Below are 22,362 nucleotides of genomic sequence, written 5' to 3' on the forward strand. Positions count from 1 at the left end.
CTTAAATAGCGTGGAACCGCCGGCTCAACCGCATTCAGAGCCCTCTTATGAAGCTTCTGATCTTGCTTACACAGACTGGTGGTAAATACATGATACTGTCCACCGTTAAGCTGCTTTGGGTTGGTCTGATAGCCCCCCTGCTGCTGTTGATGACCCTGGCCAGACTGCTGATTAAAGCCCCCTTGACCGTTCTGAGGATTAGAATTTGAGCCACCGCCCGGGCCATGAAAACCGCCAGCGCCTGAGCCGCCGCCCGGGCCATGGTTGCCATTAAAGGCATTGGAATTCTTAAAGGCTTTCATGATTGCGCAATCTTTCCATAGATGAGTAGCTGGCTTCTCTCTAGAGCCATGCCTTGGACAGGGCTCATTCAACAGCTGCTCCAGCGTCGGGCCTGACCCGCCGGCTCGGGGAGGTGGCCTCCCCTTGCGTCGCTGGTTATTACCCTGTGAGCTGGCGTTGGCCACGAACTCTAGGCTGCCGTCGGCCTTACGCTTGCCACCTCCTTGGTTCCCCGGGTTATGCTGAGGACCCTTGCCATTGTCGTTCTTCTTTCCCTTCCCTGTCCTTTCATCATCTGAAGCGGGGTCCTTGGTACTATCAGAATCGGCGTACTTGACGAGAGCCGCCATCAGCGTACCCATATCATTGCAGTCGCGCTTAAGCCGCCCGAGTTTCATCTTCAGGGGCAGGAAACGACAATTCTGCTCCAACATTAAGACTGCAGAGCCGGCATCCATCTTATCAGATGAATGTATGATCTCTTTGACCCGGCGAACCCAATGTGTCGTAGACTCACCCTCCTGCTGCTTACAGTTAGTCAAATCTACAATTGACATAGACTGCCTATAGGTGTCTTTGAAGTTTTGTATGAACCGGGCCTTCAGCTCAGCCCAAGACCCGATGGAATTCGGTGGTAGCCCTTTCAACCAAGTGCGGGCAGTCCCATCCAACATCATGGTGAAATACTTGGCCATCGCCGCTTCACTGACCTCCAGCAATTCCATGGCCATCTCGTAACTCTCGATCCAGGCTCCGGGTTGTAAATCAGTCGTGTAATTAGGCACCTTCCTAGGTCCTTTGAAGTTCTTGGGTAGACGTTCATTGCGGAGAGCCGGCACTAAACAAGGGACACCTCCAGCCCTCGTAGGGATACCCACGTCGACGGAAGTCGTCGGATAAGCCGGGGGTGTTTGGTAAGCCGTCAACTGAGGCACCTGCTCCGCCTCTTGCCGCGCTCTGTCTTGGTCTGCTGCGTGAAAGGCTTCGTTATGAGCCGGGCCATGGCCAGGGGGCGGGTCATGGCGTCGGACATTACTTGAGCCGGTCGCTGAGACCATGTGTCTGCTATAACTCGGGCTCCGGCCTGGACGAGGGGTTGAGTGGATCCTGTCCCGGCTGTAAGAGTACGCCTCTTGCTGCGCCAGCGCTGTCTGAAGGAGTTCTCTGACCCGGCGGGTTTCAACAGCCGTTGGAGAGTCGCCGTCAATTGGGAGAGCCGCCAGCCGTGCTGCCGCGGCGACCATGTTCTCCAGCGGGTTGGCATAATGACCCGGTGGTGTTGGCACATACTGAGGCGGGGCAGGGTTCACCCGGGGAGGCCCCATCACTTGTGGCTGAACAGGGGTCCCAGACCCGGGCACTATGATCCCCGGCGGGTTACTAGACCCTGCACCTGGCGTGTTGAAGAGGTTTCGAGGATCGTAGACCGGGGGGAGTCGAGATTGGGCCTTTTGATGCCTCCTTCTCATGACCTCATTGGACGCGTTCTGATCCATCGTGAGCCGGAAGGACTGCGCCTGAATCAACTGGGTCTGGGCGTCGAGAGCCGCCCTCTCCGCAGCCATCCTGATCCCTTCCGCTGCCTGATCCTCCTTGGCTTTCACTAGATCTAATTTTTACTGCGCCACCTCCGCGTCATGCTGAGCTTGATCCGCCGGGTCAACCGTGGCGGTCAACAGGGCCGTCATCTTGTCCGTGAGATCCATCAGCACCTAAGCCGGCGAGGGCACCGAGTTTCCCGACCCAGCGGTAGGGTTCTGAACACGCTGTGCACCGGCCATGAAGATTCCAACCCGGCTCGGCGGCTCAAACGGGTCCGGAATACTGTCACCATCGGAACAACCCATGAGCCTGCCATCTTGAAGTTGATACAACGAGTTTGACTCATCTGTGGACGACTCACCGTCAGAGCCGGCGGCCGTCTCATCACCAGATCCAGATCCATCAGAGAGCCCTCCATGGATACATCCCACAAAAGCATGCTTCAAGGCAGGTAGGGCCCGGGCGGGTCGTGCACGATGAGCCGTCTCGATGAGATCGGCGCAGAGATCCGGCTCAGGGCCCGGCTCGCCAATCTTGCCAATGAAGACATGAATTCCGCCGAAGGGGACCCGGTACCCGTACTCAATTGAGCCGGCGTCGGGGCCCCAGTTTGCATCGTCGATGTAGAGCTTGCCGCGACGACTCTTGGTCATCCGGCCCACAGCGTATCCCTTGAGCCCTTCGAAGCTGCCCTTCAAGAACTCAAATCCACCGTGCGCTGGCCCCACGGTGGGCGCCAACTGTCGTGGAATTGTCACGGCAGATGTCCTCGAGCTAGGACTTAGTCGTGGAGCCATCGCAGCTAGGAAGCTTGAAGGGGTTAAACGGGACAAGGAACACGAGGGTTATACTGGTTCGGCCCCTTACGGTGAAGGTAAAAGCCTACGTCTAGTTGAGGTGGTATTGATTAGGGTTTTGATGACCAGGGAACTTAACTGCTATGCCTGGCTCTCGACGAGATCTTCCTTGCCCTTAAACCGCCGCCGGGTCGTCCCTTTATATAAGGAGGTTGACGCCCAGCAGCTCTCAGAGTCCCGGCCGGCTCATAAGAGTGTCCGGCTCGGACTCTCAACTATTCTTGCCTTACACTACAAGTTCTACCATAATGGTGGTTGTAACTACGGGCCTTAAGCCATCTCCGGGTCTTAAGCCCATCTTTGGCCCGCCGTCTTCAAGCTTGGCGCCGGGCTTCAGGTGATGACCATTATGAGTAACCCGGCCCCTCCGGGCGGGCGACTCTAAGGTTTATATCCTCAACAATACCGGTATTATGTTCCTTGAGTTTGCGTTCCTTACGCGGTTGGGTGATTTATGGGACCCCCTTGACAGTTCGCCTTGAATAAAACTCCTCCAGCAAGGCCCAACCTTGGTTTTACCATTTGCCACCTAAGCCTTTTCCCCCCGGGTTTTCGCGAGCCCGAGGGTCATCTTTATTTAAACCCCCGGACCAGTGCTCCTTCGAGTGCTGGCCCAAACCGAGTGATGTCCGGCGCCCCCTGGGCAACCAGGGTCTATGCCAACCCGACGTCTGGCTAATCCGTTGTGCCCTGAGAACGAGATATGTGCAGCTCCTATCGGGATTTGTCGGCACATCGGGCGGCTTTGCTGGTCTTGGTTTACCATTGTCGAAATGTCTTGTAAACCGGGATTCTGAGACTGATCGGGTCTTTCCGGGAGAAGGTTTATCCTTCGTTGACCGTGAGAGCTTATAATGGGCTAAGTTGGGACACCCCTGCAGGGTATTATCTTTCGAAAGCCGTGCCCGCGGTTATGAGGCAGATGGGAATTTGTTAATGTCCGGTTGTAGAGAACTTGTCACTTGACTTAATTAAAATACATCAACCGTGTGTGTAGCCGTGATGGTCTCTTCTCGGCGGAGTCCGGGAAGTGAACACGGTTTGAGTTATGCATGAACGTAAGTAGTTTCAGGATCACTTCTTGGTCATTACTAGATGACGACTGTTCCGCTGTTTCTCTTCTCGCTCTCATTTGCGTATGTTAGCCACTATATATGCTTAGTGCCTGCTGCAGCTCCACCTCATTACACCATCCTTTCCTATAAGCTTAAATAGTCTTGATCTCGCGGGTGTGAGATTGCTGAGTCCTCGTGACTCATAGATTCTACCAAAACAGTTGCAGGTGCCGACGATGCCAGTGCAGGTGACGAGACCGAGCTCAAGTGGGAGTTCGATGAGGAACGTGGTCGTTACTATGTGTCTTTTCCTGATGATCAGTAGTGGAGCCCAGTTGGGACGATCGGGGATCTAGCATTTGGGGTTGTCTTATTTTCATTTGGTTTTGACCGTAGTCGGTCTATGTGTGGATTTTGGATGATGTATGAATTATATTTATGTATTGTGTGAAGTGGCGATTGTAAGCCAACTCTCGTTATCCCATTCTTGTTCATTACATGGGATTGTGTGAAGATAACCCTTCTTGCGACAATACCACAATGCGGTTATGCCTCTAAGTCGTGCCTCGACACGTGGGAGATATAGCCGCATCGTGGGCATTACAAGCGGATGCGTTATTCCCCGCGTCCACGATTTGCATGATTGGTGATGGGCGTCGAGGCATGTACTGGGTCGATCGGTGGCTAGACAGTTCATCTCCAAAGGATATCGTGCCGGCCCTCGGATGTCGTCCCTAAGAGTAAACACAGCTCTTGGTTCGTGATGGATTGGAACAGAATGAATGAACTAAACACTTTAGAGGGACATTCACGCTAGAAATGATCATCCAATTCTGTGTACTACGAGGAAAGGTCCAGGCAATCAGCGATACTCTATCGAACTCTCCGGACTGCTTTAGGTGGATTTGGACTAACACTGGCTCTTACACAACCGGAACTGCATACAAGGCTTTCTTTGCCGGTAAAACCAAATTGCTGGGAGCCAGAGAGCTGTGGTCCTCGTTGGCTACTCTTCGACTAAAATTCTTTGGCTGGCTAGTCATTCACAATAGATACTGGACGGCGGACAGGCGGCAAAAAAAGGGGCCTCCCTCATCAACCGACATGCAAGTTATGTGCATAGCAAAAGGAGTCCATCAATCACCTACTAGTTTAATGCTCTTTCTCCCGTATGGTCTAGCACATGGTGGCTCAAGCCCTCAGCTTAGCGTTGCCTATCTCCCTGGTGGACTCCAACATCGTGGAATGGTGGGAAATGGTGCACAACTCTACACCAGGCAAGCAAAGGAAGGAAAGGAATGCGCTTATTAATCTTGTCATGTTCTTCATTTGGAAAGAACGCAACAGTAGAACTTTTGACAATGTTTCAACGTAGAGACGGAGGTAGTAGGAAAAATTATCGCGGAGTGGCGAACTTGGAAGAATGCTTGGCAGCTTTGGGCTAGGAATAGGTAGATGGTAGGAGTCAGTGAGCAATGCTCAGGGCGTGGGTGGTGGTGGACAGTTGAGCTTAGCTCCTTGTAAATCTACGTTGTACTATTCTTCCCAACCTTAATGAATCAACACGCAAATCTCATGCGTGTTCCGGGAAAAAAAGTTGGGTGGTACTCAATATGTCAATCAATGGCCCTGTATCCAACCTATTAGCATGGAATTCAACCTCATTCTTCCTATTCAAATTCCCCCTATATTTGACATGTAACACAAGCATAGTAACTCTCACTTTAACATTAATAGTAGCCAGAGCGAGATCATCAGAAGGAGAATTTTGATCAGGTCATCCTTAACCGCAGATGGCAAATCGATTTGTTTTACACTCTGCGGAGGTTTTGCACTTTACCCATGCGACATCTCGCATCTTGTTGTCAAAGTGCTAGTGATACCTACCTATCAAGGTACCGACATGGAGAACATCTAGGTCTTTCGATTACCTCACCTAGCAACGAGGTATCCAGTAATCTTTTGGTTGGGCAAGTTATAGTCGAGGATCCTTCAAATGTTGGTCCCTATTTCTAGCTTGCTATTTTTTTGTTCAGGGCCATCGACATGTTACCGCAATACTAAGCTCAATAGCCCACTTAACCTAGCTAGTGCCCATATGGCATGTGGTTGCTTAGTAATTTCGAACAATACCGACTCAAGATTGGTCCTTGATCGACTCGACCGAAAAGAATATACACATATATGCTCATAACATGAGCTTGTATAGTTTTGTTTGTCGAAACAAAAGATTCTATAACATAGCACCAGAATGAGACTATGACCTAATCTTTTGAAAATCCAAGTCCCCATTCCACCCCACAAAGTCCTATCACGTGGTTTCGTAAACAAGTTTTCCATTATATGCATATGAACATGGATCGTGGCAAAGTATGAAGATTTCCTTGACAGTCGCGAACGATCTGTTTTCATCCCCAAATCCCCTACCACATCTAGTTGCCAAGATAAAAGGGCCCCATTCGAATTTCAAAGTGTCATGATCCCCAATGCCACACTCTTCATGCCAGTGACCGATGATTCCACACGAATAAAAAAACGTGGGTAGCTTCTCAAATTTCACCCCATAGCTTTCTCTTTCACCTCCCTTTGTAAAGCGGACCACCCTCGTAATCTTCTTAAGAATGTCTAGTTTAACTCTCGCTCGGATGAACTCCCCCAAATCCGTTTGGCGGGGTAACTTGCACTTCCTGCACTTCTCCTATCTGGCTTGCCAAATTCTCAGGAAGGTTCTGTTCTCCAGAACTCCGTCCGGTATCTTATGGATCTGGCACCATGTCTCAAGTTTATCCAGCTTCACTTTTTCTGGGTTAATAAATCCGTCACATTTGACCATGATCAATGCATATCCCCGGAAGTCACACGGCCCCTGGTGCATCGCTTTATTCCAGTCCCCAAGATAGTTGAACTGAATTGAGAAAAAGTTTGTGTTGATCCTTTTGCAGACCACCGATTGCGCCGGGTTCTAGGCCGCTCACATATCCCCTATCAAGCATTTTGGCTGGAAGTTTTCTCTGTTAACAGTCGTCCCAGCGCCAGCCAATTTGGCTTGATTTCAGCCACATCATTCTCATTATCTCAGACTAGAACATCCAGTTCATCATCTTGCAGGTTCAGCTGATCCATCAAGTCAGACGGGTCCTCCAAATCCATCTTCTGCGATCCACTCTCACTCGTTGTTCCAGACATCTCCACGATCACAGATGGGAAGCCTCAAAACCCTCTTCCGCTCTGGTTCCAACAAGGCCGAAAGAGACAACCGAAGTTATCCCCGAGGTTAGCCATTAGAGGAGGAGAAGGGGGACGGGGGAACGATGACGGGACGCCGTCGAAGCTGGATGGGAGGCTGCCGGAGGACTGGGAAACCCTAGGTCATGTCTAGGAAAAAAAATTAGGACGAAAAAAAATCCTATTCCTTCGATTTTGAATTCGAGCCCTTGACCGGAAAACGACTTTGGTTCCGGGCGGTCCAGCTGGACCCTCTAGTTCTCCGCGTGGTTCGAGTTTTGTGTGTCGCTAGATCGCTTTCCCGAGTCGTCCTCCCCGATCACGTCCTCCACGCCCACAGCCACGCTCACTCACTCGCCCCCCTCCACCAACGACGGTGCTGCGGCAAGGTGAGCCCAAACCCTCCGATTCGCTTCCGTCTTCGTGCTTCCGCCCCTTCTTCCCCTTCCTTCTCAGCGGCATTGCACTCATCCACGCGTACCTTGAAACCCTAGGTTCGCTGGGGACGGCGCCGTCAGTAGGCAGCCGGGTGGGCGCCCCGCTATGCGCACCGGCGAGCCCCCCGGTGGGTATGTGACGCCAACTCTTCTATCCTTCACTGATTTTGTTCCACGAATTTTGGCAACTGCTGCTGCGCATAGCGAGCCGAACTAGAATATTTACGCCCAATATTCGAGTAGCCTTGCTATTTGAGATTATTTCCGTTTGGATATTTCCGAAATGAACATGTATTCTAGATATGTTTTCACAGCTGGAGATATGACGTACTTATTGCTCGGCTGCTATATAAATAGCTTCAGTGCCGCTGGAATCTATTGATTTTATATGCTTTCTGTCATCTTACGGGAATGAAAAGCTGCAAACTGCATTTATGGTGCATATTATTACGTGCTATTCATTAAGTTTGATTGAACTGTTATTATGTCTTGCTTCAGTGCTATTCTGTTATTCCAGATAGTAAAACTGGCCGCATATCTTTAAGATATATTGGAATTTCACTTTCTTAGAAGATGGATTTGGCAGTTAAGTTGCGTTGCTTTGGGCATGCAAATGATGAGCAGTCAATCATTAAGTTTGATTGAACTTGTGTCATTTGGCTACCTCTTATATGGTTGTATGCGCAAATGGTACCAGAACTTCCATGTGCACAGGCTAATTAATCATGTGAGCTAAGTCCAAATGGTACCAGTACTTCCATCTCACTATAACCTGCATATCTGTATATACATATGATGGGTGATGTTGAGAATATTGGAGAGGAAATTTATGTGCAATTGTTACCTTGGTGAGATTGTATCTTTGATATGACCACTCACAGTTCAGAACATGTTGCAACATATCATATTGGCACTTTCATGTGCTGGTTGTCATCTTTCAGTCGGTGCGTTTTCTTTATGCTTCAAAAAAGATCTTCAGTTATTGTTGAAAAGATTAATAGATTATTCATGTTTTGTACGTGTGCATTGTAGATTATGTTTGTTCTAATTAAAGTAGCTCAGCTCCTTCATAGTTTAGTTCGGTCTTCAGCTGATCTAGTGAATGAAATTGATCAGCCTATCAGTGAATGAAATTGATCGGCTGCACTAGTTCAGATGTAATGCGCTAGTCCGGTGTTCAGCTGATCTAGTGAATGCAATTGATCGGCTGCACCTGTTCAGATATAATGCGCTAGTCCAGTGTTCAGCCGATCCAGTGAATGAAATTGACCCATTACACTAGATTTCTGTGCAAAATTTTCTTTGTATCCAAATGGCCGTTTACAAGGGTAAAAATACTGATGTATACAAATGATTTATAGGTGTAAATTTTTGCATGATTCCCAAATGGACCCTTGACATTTTCTTTTTTGATTTCAGCAGGATTCGCAAGGAAAGAGCTTGTAGTAAGAGCGAACAGAACATAGAGAGCCTATTTCAGCAGCATGCAACTGGAGTAGGTTCGGCAGCTTATCCGCAGGGGAGAGACGAGGTGGCCCGCCAGTTACAGCTAATAGCTATGGAGCCTCAAGCTGTTCAGAACAGAGATGACCTGTTCGTTTGGCCCTGGATGGGTGTTTTGGTCAATGTGCCTACTGAATGGAAAAATGGGCGCCATGTTGGAGAAAGTGGAAACCGGCTGAAGGAGAAGCTCTCGTGCTTTTGCCCACAGAAAGTTATCCCTTTGTGGAACTATAGAGGCCACACAGGGAATGCTATTGTTGAGTTTGGAAAAGATTGGACTGCCTTCAATAATGCACTTGCCTTCGAAAATCACTTTGAGTCAGAAGGATATGGCAAACTGGACTGGAAGGCGTACAAGCATCGACGACCGGGGATGTTTGGATGGGTTGCAAGGTCTGATGATCAGAAATATCCAGGGCCGATCGGAGATTATCTGCATAAAAATGGTGATCTGAAAACTATTGCAGATGTTGAGAATGAAGAAGCACGCAAAACAAACAAACTGGTAGCGAATTTAGCTAGCCAGATTGAGGTAAAGCGAAGGCATGTGGAAGAACTTGAATGTAAGTACAATGAGACGACCACCTCACTTGACATGATAATGGAGCAAAAGGATCAGCTGCTCCGGGCATACAATGAAGGTTTGTGTTGACCTTTTGCTATCTATATCTTCCACCATGTTCTAAATATCAGCATATGTGCATTCTCCTTTTAACATGCTTAGAGCTCTGTTGTTTTAACATCCTTTTGAACTTACTCTTTTTCCAGAAATACATAAGATGCAGCAACTTGCTCGTAGGCATTCACAGAGGATCATTGATGAGAATCAAAAGCTCCGTTCAGAACTTGAGTCCAAGATGCAGAACCTTGACTTAAGATCCAAACAGCTTGATGAGCTAGTTGCGCGTAGTGAATCTGACAGAAGGAACCTTGAGCACGAGAAGGAAAAGGTGTGTAATGTCGTGTTTCTATTATTGAATTTATCGCATACAGAACTATGGGACTATGTTTTCTCTTCCCTCTTCTTGTTTCAGCGCTTCGTCAATCTTTACATAACAGTTTGTTTGGAGTCCCTAACATTGTATTTTGTATTGCCATCCAACATTGTCATTTAAATAACTAGTAATTGTGTATGTGCAATGCACGTTAATATTAGTCAAGATATTAATTGTATTTCACATTGATATTAGGCATGATATAAATTGCATGTTAATATTAGGTAGGGTATAATTACTTGGTTAATGCTGACGTTGATATTAGGCATGATATTAATTAGTGGAGGGTGCTAAACATGTTTAACGCTAAACACCGGAGCGACGTAGACTGTTGGATAGATGCGGTTGAACGGGGAAGATTTGTTGGATCTCTGCAATTCACTCTTTTTATATTGGTATAGACATGATGACATATACATATATACAGATATAGATACAGTGCAGAGGGTTTAGCACTAGGGTGATTTGGGTAAAATGCGGGGGCCATGTTCTTCGTAGGAGGGGGCCCTGTTTGGTGGACTATGCATATCACTTATGGGCTGTCGTGTGGATGCAGAACGGTGTTAAAACAAAGCATCTTAAGATGGCAACATTGGTGCAACAGAGGGCTGATGAAAATGTGCTCAAGCTTGTGGAAAAACACAAGGTTTGGGCCTAGTATATCGTTTCACTTTTATTTTTTTGGATATAATTCATATAAGTGTCTTACTGTGATGAAAATGGAAAAATGCAGTTAGAGAAACAAGTCGCTCTAGATAAGATTATCAAGTTGGAGCAGCAACTGGATGCCAAGCAGAAGCTTGAGTTAGAAATAAAACAGTTGCAGGGTAAATTGGAAGTCATGAAGCATATGCCGGGTGAAGAAGACTCTGAATCGAAGAAAAGAATAGATGAACTTAGTGAGGAGTTACAAGACAAATATGATGAAATGGATGCAATGGAGTCACTCTACCATACTCTGCTTATCAAGGAACGGAAAAGCAATGATGAATTGCAAGATGCTCGGAAGAAGCTGATAGATGTAAGCTGGCTCATTGCTCAAGCTCTTGCACTTGTCCACTATGTTTGCATAACATCCAAACTCATTCCTGATCTGTTGCATGCTCTACAGGGTTTGCAGACTATTACAACTGGTCGAGCAAATATTGGCATTAAAAGAATGGGCGAACTTGATCTTAAATCACTTGCAATTGCTTGCGGACGTAAATTGTCAAAAGAAGATGCAGAAGTGACTGCTGCCATTCTTTGTTCGAAGTGGGAGGCTGATATCAAAAAACCAGAATGGCACCCTTTTAGGGTTGTCATGGTTAATGGGAAAAAAAGGGTAGGATTCCTTTTTCATTTTCTACACACTTTACTCTTCCTAATAGCTTGTAGTTTTCAGTCATATATGTCACTCTGGACTTCCTTTTTGGAAACATTTCCCTGGTTCCTGTTTAAGCTACTACGTGCAGGTTTTTCATTAGTGTTCTGTTAAACAATCTTGTTTTTCATTGCATGCTTCCTATTTAAGTTACCACTTGCAGGTTTTAGAGTTAATCAGTTTGCAGCTCAGTTAGGTTCTGTAATACATTAGGGTTCTTTTGTACAGTAGTTGGGTATTCAACGGATGCTTGATTGCTGAATCTGACAATTTAGACATATACCTGGGTACCTGAGATATATACTGGAATGTGGTGTCATACGAAAAGATTTGGTACCTTAACTTTGTAGAGTATTCAGCCTAGACCTTGTGCTGGTTTAATTCTGAGAAGCAATTCTACTGCAAGGGACCTTATGTTAACGTTAGCTGCTCTTGATTGAGATTTATACAATATAATTGAATAATACCGATGTGCTTTCCACATAAGACTTGGCTTCTTGCACTTGGTTTCCTCTGAAGCTCCTGGTAACTTGTATTACCAGTTATCTTTAATTCATTGATTTTGGCAACAGAGTACATCTAGCATTTGCTGGCGGAGTTATATATGGAGCCATCAAAGGTTTTATTGATAGAAAGCTTACCATATGCACATGGAATCTCCTGATGTATCTCAATTGAACCCGTGCTCAAGTTGTTTGCGTGCTAATTACTCCCCTCTCATTTAAAACCGTATGGCATTTTGTCAATTAAGTTAGGCAAGTAAATTGTGTTCTCTGACTGGGACTGCGTCTTCTTGTTAATTGTTGGTTTCCAATTCAGCGCTGGGTAAACTGGATATATCTTAGGTCTTGGCTGTTGACACATAAGAAATGATACTGGTATCTGAAGCCATAGAACTTGTGTGATTCACTTGTACTAAAGGCATATAAAGCTGCTCCTGTATTGCTGCAGTTTCTGCAACTTTTGTGTTTCCACGCAATGAAGTACTCCCTCCATCCCATAATATAAGAAGTTTTTGCAGTTCAAATTGAACTGCAAAAGCGTCTTACATTATGGGACAGAGGTGGTAGTTGTGTGCGTCTTGAGTCCATGACAAGGTGCACAATCAATTTTTGTTCAAAATGTCGCGCTGTGATGTGGTTCAGACAGCATTGGAGAGTCGTCTACGAGTAACAGTATGCTAAATCAGCAGCATATTTGTGGAGTCGAAGTTTCCGAGCTATAAATAATGTGTTCATCAATTATTTTTAGAATGGGAGACATATATACTATTGTAGTATTGTTTATCTCACATGGCGTGTACTTTGGTCTAGGAGCTTATCTCTGAAGATGATGCGAAGCTTCAGACTCTAAGAGAAGAGTATGGCGAAGAAGTCTATTCTTTGGTGACAAAGGCGCTGCTTGAAGTTAACGAGTACAACCCCCATGGCCGCTATGCCGTACCGGAGCTGTGGAACTACAAGGAGGGCCGCAAAGCAACACTGAAAGAGGCCTTGCAGCACGTCCTGAAACAGTGGCGGACACACAAGAGGAAGCGATGAACTAGTACCACTGGCCTAATATACATACATGAACTTGCTGTTTATTTAGCATTTACTAGTACACGTTAGATAAGAGCTGTACGTGTGGCTCTCAATGGTGAGACTTCTAGAATGTTCAGTTGTCACATCGTCTACTTGTCCGAGTTTAGCTGGGATTATGAAACGCGAGCGGTTGCAATGCGCGGAGATTCCGTTTTCCAGGGTTTCAGGCCTGGTCTAAGTAAATGATGCCTGAAAATGTTGTGCAGGAGACAAAAGATTTTGGAACGCTGCTCCAGTTCCAAATCCACGATGATGAATTGCTACCATACTAGTATCAAATAAGTCTGTAGATTGAATTGCTGGTCCTCTTGCTTTGATTTTGAATTGAGTTGCGTTAAAAGGCATATCCCTTTTTCGCGACTAAACTTGTTGTATATGTACTTAAGTCAAGATATGAAACACTGCAGGTAGCAGGAGGATAGAACTGGAAACGTTTTTTTTTTCAAAATGAATCTATCGCTCTGCCGTCACACACACACACGAGAATACGAGACCATACGTAGAGGACCAGGAGAATACCAACAGATTGTTCCAACACAAACCCGCCGAGGTTGTTCAAAAAAAAAAAAACCCGCCGAGGTACCCCGCGCTGCAGTCCTTGTCGCTAGGAAACACACTACGGAACCTGTGCCCGATCGCCTCCAATCCGGCCTCGGCAAAATTGACAAATTTGACCTATAGACGAAATTAAATCACAGAATAAACTGCCCGTGAAACTATTTCACATGGCTAACATTTTTGTGTGACGTCCGACACGAAGGCGTAGTGTGGTGTGACGCCTTCGTGTAGTCCTTGTTGCACAGTGTAGTGTGACGTCTTCGTGTCGGGCGTCACACAAAAAGGTCAGCCACGTGAAATAGTTTGACGGACAGTTCATTCTGTGATTTGATTTCGTCCACATGTCAATTTTGTCAAATTTACCCCCGGCCTTCAACTCGGCGGTCTGCTCCGTGAACAGCGCGCCGCTGCTGCTGAAGGACACGTACAGTAGTTGCCTTCCTAGCAAGAAGTTAGCTTCTCGTAGCACTTAAGTTGCTTTTTTTTTGAAAAGAAACATAGAAACTTTATTCATTTGCGATAACAAGTACATCGTTTATGAGAAGGGATACAATTTCACTCAAGGGCTCCTCAAACCAGTTCAAAGATGAAGAAAATCTAGCTAACTTAGCAAGTTCACGTGCGACCCTATTTACTTCTCTATTACAATGCTCAAATTTAGTAATGGGAAAGTCACATGCTAAAAAATAACAATCGTCAAACACTACCGCCGCTATACTAGATGACCGTCCTCCATTGTTCATGGTTTCGATAGCCTCCATGTTATCTGAGTTAATAACTAAGCGGTTGCAGCCCGCCCTTTGAGCAATAGATAGACCATATCTAAGTGCCATAGCTTCAGCCGTCAGAACATCCGTGCACCAATCAATTCTCCAATTCCCCCTGCAATGAATTTTCCTTTATCATCTCTCAAAACAGCACCAGCCGTGCCCCTGAGCCGGTCATGATCAAAAGAGGCATCCACATTAAGTTTTAGAAACCCCCTTGGAGGTTGGACCCAGCCTCCTCTTTTCATCGTAGCCTTTGGTGATATAGCCAAAACATTGTTTAACGTAATTGCACGAATTTCCATGGAGATCTGGTTAGCGTCTTGGGTTTTCTCCTTATGGACCAGTTTTCGCCTCTCCCACCATAAATACCAAGTTGAAAACCCTAACGACCACATTATGAACTAAATCGGTCTGACCGAGTTTTCTGAATCGGTCCCACCGAGTTTGGTAAATTGTGTGTAACGGTTAGATTTTGTGTTGAGGCTATATATATACTCCTCCACCCACTCTTCATTCGTGGAGAGAGCCATCAGAACATGCCTACACTTCCAACATATATTTTCTGAGAGAGAACCACCTACACTTGTGTTGAGGTCAAGATATTCCATTCCAACCACATAAATCTTGATCTCTAGCCTTCCCCAAGTTGCTTTCCACTCAAATCATCTTTCCACCAAATCCAATCCTATGAGAGAGAGTTGAGTGTTGGGGAGACTATCATTTGAAGCACAAGAGCAAGGAGTTCATCATCAACACACCATTTGTTACCTCTTGGAGAGTGGTGTCTCCTAGATTGGCTAGGTGTCACTTGGGAGCCTCCGTCAAGATTGTGGAGTTGAACCAAGGAGTTTGTAAGGGCAAGGAGATCGCCTACTTCGTGAAGATCTACCCAAGTGAGGCAAGTCCTTCGTGGGCGACAGCCATGCTGGGATAGACAAGGTTGCTTCTTCGTGGACCCTTCATGGGTGGAGCCCTCTGTGGACTCGCGCAACCCTTACCCTTCGTGGGTTGAAGTCTCCATCAACGTGGATGTACGATAGCACCACCTATCGGAACCACGGATAAAAAATCTCCGTGTCTCCAAATTGCGTTTGCACACTCCAATCTCATCCCTTTACATTCTTGCAACTTGCATGCTTTACTTTCCGCTGCTCATATACTCTTGTCATGCTTGCTTGATATGTATTGTGAATGTTTAAACTTGTGCCAAAACTCCACTTCAACTTAAAGAAATTAAAAACTGCAACTTTTCTTACTTAGAGTCTATTCACCCCCCCTCTAGACACCTCTTCTCGATCCTTTCAGATATGAACTCAATTCATAACATACAATATTGAAAAGATTCAATAAGAAGTTCTTGCAACGTCATAATCTCAATGTTGTTTTAGGAATATCGTTACATTTAACGATACCCTAAGATCCAGAAAACGGGATCACCAACAACACTTGAGCTAGTTCTAGAGGCAAGACTAGAAACCTTTATTTAACTATTTATCACTCCACACGTGCATATGAGTTTTCCACTGAATCGCATGTTCCAGGATCATAGCAGTTGTATCATGAAATATAAACTCTATAACTATGAATATGGAAATATAATACAAATATTGTTGCCTCTAAGGTATATTTCCAACAGTCTCTCACTTGCACTAGAGTCAATAATCTAGTTTACATACACTCGTGTAGAGACGTGCTATACAAACAGTTTTTACCCCCTTTCTGTGACGGAATTTTAAACCGTCGCCTAATGAGTGTGTGAGGTAGGGGGGTCCTTCCCACATGACCCAGAAATCGTCGGGGATAGGCCCTCCGGCCACACAGGCGGGGGCAAAATGAGCTCGTGTGTTAATCGTTTCCGTTCGTATGTACATCCCACACGGTGAATGCCAGAAAAGCGTTTCCATTCGTATGTATATCACACACAATTTTTTGTGTGGAAACGTTTATGCAAGGTGGCCTAACGCCAACAGTTCTCTGCCGGAAGGCGTGTGTGATTGTTAGTTGATCCAACATGCCTACTTTCTAGAAACTGTGTGGGTTGTTTGAGTTCATCGCCCATGGTGCTGTCTGAGTAACCATCTGCAATAGAAAACCCCAGTAAGCAGGGTAATTAGCCTATTATTGATAATCCATGTAGTAATCAAATTGACATTTATTATAAAACACACCGGATATTTCATATCCGTATGACGGCAACCATGATTTCATAATCGAATTACATCAGATAGCTTCAGCACTCAGTTACACCAAAGAGGGATATAGCTAGCTACGCCATTACACAACAACACCAAGTTTCACATGCAACATCCAAAACCTTTGGAAAAGTAGCATCATACACGGTAAATAGACATATGAATCTCATTTGGGAAACTGCAGAAGTGGAAGGCAAATATTGAGCCTTCAGTGATGTTGAATGTCCTTACAACTTTAGGCCACTAGCTATGGATAATTGCCCGCCCAACGTTCGTCCTCTTTAGGAAGACTTCAATATTGTACCGTGGGTGTTGAATGAATACCTTCCTCGCCTCTTGACCACGCATGTGGTTTGAGAGGTAATCATCGGTGAACTGCTTTGAAAAGTACTGAAAACAAAGATATGCATAAATTGCTGTTATAAATTTTGAAATGGCGCAAGGGATAAAAATAAGGTAAAAGAGTTAGTACAATTCTATAGTTGACTGATGTCTTCTTCATTGTGCAAACAAAGATCTTTCTGTTATTCGTCGCAAGTTTCTTCATGATCTAAGGAGAAAATTGTACGGTAAGAAGTGAGTATGATACTCACATGGTCTAAGGAGAAAATTCACATGTTAACACTCTGTGTTATTACAATTGATGACAGACTATATTAACTCAATTCATAATGTACAATATTGGGTCGATTCAATATGATCATTCATCCAATGTCATAATCTCCATGTTGTCTTCGGACTATCGTTACACTTAACGATATCCTCAGATCTGGAAAACATGATCACCAACAACACTTGAGCTAGTCCTAGAGGCAAGACTAGAAACCTTTTATTTAACCGTTTATCATTTCACACGTGCATATGAGTTTTCCACTGAATCACATATTCTACGATCATAGCAGTTATAACATGAAATATAAACTCTATAATTATGAATATGGAAATATAATAATACAAATAGTATTGCCTCTAAGGCATATTTCCAACATAACCCAGCCGCCAGCTCGCTGGTCTGCTCCACGGACAGCGCGCCGCCGCTGCCGAAGCACACGTACAGTGCCGAGCCAGCGGGGTGGCTGTCCAGCCAGCGTAAGCAGGCGTGTTTGGTACTCATCAAAGCACTGCCAGGAAAAGGGACCCACCGGGTAAACCGGAGGATACACGCCTTTCTCAAGATAACTTGTGGAACGGCGTATGGTCTCCTGCTCCATGCCGTCAAACTGTTGACGATGAAGCCATCAACAAGTTGGCATTCAGGGGCAGGCCCTTGTTGGGTCGAGTGGGGCCTCTCCTGCTCCATGTTATCGAACGTGTTGACGATGAAGCCGTCGACAAGGAGGTATTCAGGGGCGGATCCATGTTGGGCCGAGTAGGGGCCTCTCATGCTCCATGTCGTCGAATGTGTTGACGATGAAGCCATCGAAAGAAGGTATTCAGGGGCGGACCCATTTTGGGCCAAATGGGGTCCTAGGACCTCACTCAATTTATATTTTTAATGCTTTGAAGCCCAGTATTTTACTAGTTGGGCCCCAGTCCCAATATTTGTGCCCCCAGTCACTTGGGCCCCCGCTAAATTCTTAGGCTGGGTCCGCCCTGGAGGTATTGGTGCCCCAGATCCACGATGAGGGGGGTACACCATTTTGGCGCTGTTCTGGATGGGATCGACGAGAGGTTTCGGGAGGTCGCAGTACTCGCAGGTGGTGGTCCTGTCCTGCTCGGGGAGGTGGAGCAGTGAGCCAACAAACATGAGGTTGGTAGTGAAACTAACGTAGCACGGGATACCGAGCTCGGCGCCCGCGGGCAGAGCACGTCCTCCAAGAAGACGGCAACACCCTCGAGGGAGTCGCAGAGGTGGAGCAGGAGGTCGCGCAAGTGAGGCAAGGCCCGACGGACGGATGAGGTGGTCTCTATGCGGGCGTCGCCTGGGAGGTCGTCGGTGGGCACCTCGGGAAGCGCAGCGATGGTAACAGACGGGGCTAGGGAGGTGAGGATGGAGTAGTGCTGGGTGGGCAAGGAGTGATTGGTATAGGTGACAATCGTGGCAGTGAAGCCATGGTCCGTGGCGAGGCGCCTCACGAGCTCGGCTCATCAGAAGGACTATGTGCGGGGCTGCCATGATCCAGAGGTGAGATGTGTATCTATGCTAGTCCTATCGCTGTGCCCTCTGGATGTCAACTCGCCAAACTAAGTGAATATATATACACACGAAGCACATCCGATATACCAGACCGGCACAACATCTTGAGATTGATAAAGTCTATAGATGCCTTGTAGTTGATGAGAACATTTCATCCCACTGAATGAGCATCGCCGGAAAGTCTGAAATCCAGGAAAATGCGAGCACCAGTGCCAAGTCTAAATTTACAGACCGGTGTGTGACCCAATCCTGTCATTGTGGCTTGGTTGGGGTATCCGGCTTTAGATGTTAGGATTCGGTGTGATGTCTGTTTGGTATTAGGCTCGGACATTCGGCACCCATTCATCAAAGGGATAGGAGTAGTGACACGTGTGTTGCCAAGATGGTGGCTTCAAGCATACTGATGTATTACTTTGTAAGGTCTTTGTCATAATTGATAAAATAGTTGCATGCATCGTCCAGATGCAGAAGCCGGTGGTATATCCTCCTTTTCCAAAAAACAAAAATCTAGAACTTGAACCCTGAAGGTTGAGGATATCATTGTCCTCCTAACCGTCCAACCACAGGCTGATTGCCGTTCAATTTAAGAATTGGAATTAATTTTTATTATCAACAAATAATCAAATGGAATTCATTTGTCCTGTACATTCGTGGCACCTACATGCACATATGTGGGCCTGCCAAAACGCACAAAAGTTGCTCCTCAGTAAGTGGGCAATGTTTATGAAATTTCAAAGAATTTCATGAAATTCATCGTGTGAACGTGAAGTTGAAAAAAAAACAGTAACTGAGTTTTATGGGAGCCATTTGTACAAGTACATGGGATCCACTTGCACGAAGTGATCTGCCAATAATCTCAAAGTTCCTCCTTAACACGTGGATAACAATTTCTTAAAAAATGGAGTTTATCCAAAAAACACGTGGATAACACACATGAAATTCCTTTATATTTGTAGTGTAAACATGAGGTTGTAAATTTAAATACCGAAAAGTTGCAAAACCCTACACACGACATATTTGCATGCTTCGGTCTACCGATAAGCTCGGAGTAGCTTCTCAGTGCGTGGATAATATTTTTCAATTTTTAGTTGATTCTGATCAAATTTATATGTGTTCATTTGAGGTTCTAATTCTAAACTTCAGTAATTCATATAATGAACAATTACCCATTTCCATATGACATCCAACATAAAAATTGAAAGTGTATTGATTTAGAGTCAAATTCAAATTATATCACAACTAGATTGTAACCCAATTCAATGAAACAAATTTAATCCCTAGGAGCCAAACTAGGTGTTAGTTTTTGGTAATTAACTCCTTTTAGTTTTAATGTTTTGGACAATTCAATAAGTGCAAACTTATCTACACGGGTTAATCAACATAACCGCTTTTTACGATAGTTTATGATCAATTTGTGATTGTTAAATTGATATATGGTAAACTAATTCAATGAGATGATGCTCAAAATCACGCGGGCAAAGATCAAGATTTTATTGTGCAAACTGCAATCTAATTTAACAAATTCTTAAAATACTGAAATAAGAACAACATTTACCATATAGATGTATATCTTTCAATGTGGGTTTTCTCATCCAACACACAATTTTAAACTCGCATATCTATTTTATTTTATATACTAAAAGCATGATACAACCAAAAAAGATGATTGCTGGTAATTCTCAAGGAACTTATCTTCTTCCATTCTCCGCCGCTCTTCGCCCAATTCCCGCCCTTTTATCCTTCCTTCCGCCGCCGCCGCATGGACCTGTCAGGGAACTTGTCGGGGATGGAACCGGCAGAGTGATAACCCACAAGTATAGGGGATCGCAACAGTTTTCGAGGGTAAAGTATTCAACCCAAATTTATTGATTCGACACAAGGGGAGCCAAAGAATATTCTCAAGTATTAGTAGTTGAGTTGTCAATTCAACCACACCTGGATAACTTAATATCTGCAGCAAAGTATTTAGTAGCAAAGTAGTATGGAAGTAACGGTAACGGTGGCAAAAGTAACAGTAGTAGTTTTGTAGTAATTGTAACAGTGGCAACGGTAAAGTAACTAAGCAAAGAGCAATATGTGAACAGCTCGTAGGCATTGGATCGGTGATGGAGAATTATGTCAGATGCGATTCCTCATGCAACAGTTATAACCTAGGGTGACACAGAACTAGCTCCAGTTCATCAATGTAATGTAGGCATGTATTCCGAATATAGTCATATGTGCTTATGGAAAAGAACTTGCATGACATCTTTTGTCCTACCCTCCCGTGGCAGCGGGGTCCTATTGGAAACTAAGGGATATTAAGGCCTCCTTTTAATAGAGTACCGGACCAAAGCATTAACACTTAGTGAATACATGAACTCCTCAAACTACAATCATCACCGGTAAGTATCCCGATTATTGTCACTTCGGGGTTAACGGATCATAACACATAATAGGTGACTATAGACTTGCAAGATAGGATCAAGAACTCACATATATTCATGAAAACATAATAGGTTCAGATCTGAAATCATGGCACTCGGGCCCTAGTGACAAGCATTAAGCATAGCAAAGTCATAGCAACATCAATCTCAGAACATAGTGGATACTAGGGATCAAACCCTAACAAAACTAACTCGATTACATGGTAAATCTCATCCAACCCACCACCGTCCAGCAAGCCTACAATGGAATTACTCACGCACGGCGGTGAGCATCATGAAATTGGTGATGGAGGAAGGTTGATGATGACGACGGCGACGGATCCCCCTTTCCGGAGCACCGAACGGGCTCCAGATCAGCCCTCCCGATAGAGATTAGGGCTTGGCGGCGGCTCCGTATCGTAAAACACGATGAATCCTTCTCTCTGATTTTTTCTCCCCGAACGTGAATATATAGAGTTGGAGTTGAGGTCGGTGGAGCACCAGGGGGGCCACGAGGCAGGGGGGCGCTTAGGGGGGGTAGGCGCGCCCCCACCCTCGTGGACAGGGTGTGGCCCCCTGGTCTTGATTCTTTCGCCAATATTTTTTATATATTCCAAAAATATTCTCCATGAAGATTCAGGTCATTCCGAGAACTTCTATTTCTGCACAAAAATAACACCATGGCAATTTTGTTGAAAACAGCGTCAGTCCGGGTTAGTTCCATTCAAATCATGCAAGTTAGAGTCCAAAACAAGGGCAAAAGTGTTTGGAAAAGTAGATACGATGGAGACGTATCAACTCCCCCAAGCTTAAACCTTTGCTTGTCCTCAAGCAATTCAGTTGACAAACTGAAAGTGATAAAGAAAAACTTTTACAAACTCTGTTTGCTCTTGTTGTTGCAAATATGTAAAGCCAACATTCAAGTTTTCAGCAAAGATTATGATAACCATATTCACAATAATAATTAGGTCTCATGTTTACTCATATCAATGGCATAATCAACTATCGAGCAATAATAATAAATCTCGGATGACAACATTTTCTCAAAACAATCATAATATGATATAACAAGATGGTATCTCGCTAGCCCTTTCTGAGACCGCAAAACATAAATGCAGAGCACCTCTGAAGATCAAGGACTGACTAAACATTGTAATTCATGGTAAAAGAGATCCAGTCATAGTCATACTCAATATAAATTAATAGTAATGGATGCAAATGACAGCGGTGCTCTTCAGCTGGTGCTTTTTAATAAGAGGATGATGACTCAACATAAAAGTAAATAGATAAGCCCTTCGCAGAGGGGAGCAGGGATTTGTAGAGGTGCCAGAGCTCGATTTTGAAATAGAGATAAATAATATTTTGAGCGGCATACTTTCATTGTCAACATAACTACCGAGAGGTCTCGATATCTTCCATGCTACACACATTATAGGCGGTTCCCAAGCAGAATGGTAA

General features: G+C 45.1%; 1 protein-coding gene across 3 annotated transcripts; it reads left to right on the forward strand.

Annotated features, from left to right (window-relative positions):
- The first annotated feature begins 7,202 nt into the window (after positions 1 to 7,202).
- LOC109750615 (factor of DNA methylation 1) lies at positions 7,203 to 13,138 on the forward strand. 3 transcript variants are annotated; one of them, XM_020309578.3, is made up of 8 exons: positions 7,203 to 7,350; positions 7,456 to 7,530; positions 8,818 to 9,542; positions 9,670 to 9,851; positions 10,453 to 10,542; positions 10,630 to 10,917; positions 11,008 to 11,220; positions 12,573 to 13,138. In XM_020309578.3, exons 2-8 carry the CDS (start codon positions 7,505 to 7,507, stop codon positions 12,798 to 12,800), a joined length of 1,752 nt encoding a protein of 583 aa, XP_020165167.1. In that variant the 5' UTR covers positions 7,203 to 7,350; positions 7,456 to 7,504; the 3' UTR covers positions 12,801 to 13,138. The 3 variants fall into 3 exon arrangements, with proteins under 3 accessions (XP_020165167.1, XP_040259899.1, XP_020165165.1); XM_040403965.2 differs by having other exon boundaries at positions 8,821 to 9,542; XM_020309576.3 differs by lacking the exon at positions 7,456 to 7,530 and having other exon boundaries at positions 8,821 to 9,542.
- Positions 13,139 to 22,362: the final 9,224 nt, after the last annotated feature.

This window comes from Aegilops tauschii, chromosome 3 (assembly GCF_002575655.3).
Source record: "Aegilops tauschii subsp. strangulata cultivar AL8/78 chromosome 3, Aet v6.0, whole genome shotgun sequence".
NCBI lineage: Eukaryota > Viridiplantae > Streptophyta > Magnoliopsida > Poales > Poaceae > Aegilops > Aegilops tauschii.

What these genes read in the sequence shown, in the direction of transcription:
- LOC109750615 (XM_020309578.3), top strand. Translation starts at nt 7,505, where the DNA reads ATGCGCACCGGCGAGCCCCCCGGTGG. An exon ending in CTCGGAAGAAGCTGATAGAT is followed by an intron (nt 10,918 to 11,007) that starts GTAAGCTGGCTC and finishes CATGCTCTACAG; the next exon opens with GGTTTGCAGACTATTACAAC. An exon ending in TGGTTAATGGGAAAAAAAGG is followed by an intron (nt 11,221 to 12,572) that starts GTAGGATTCCTT and finishes ACTTTGGTCTAG; the next exon opens with GAGCTTATCTCTGAAGATGA.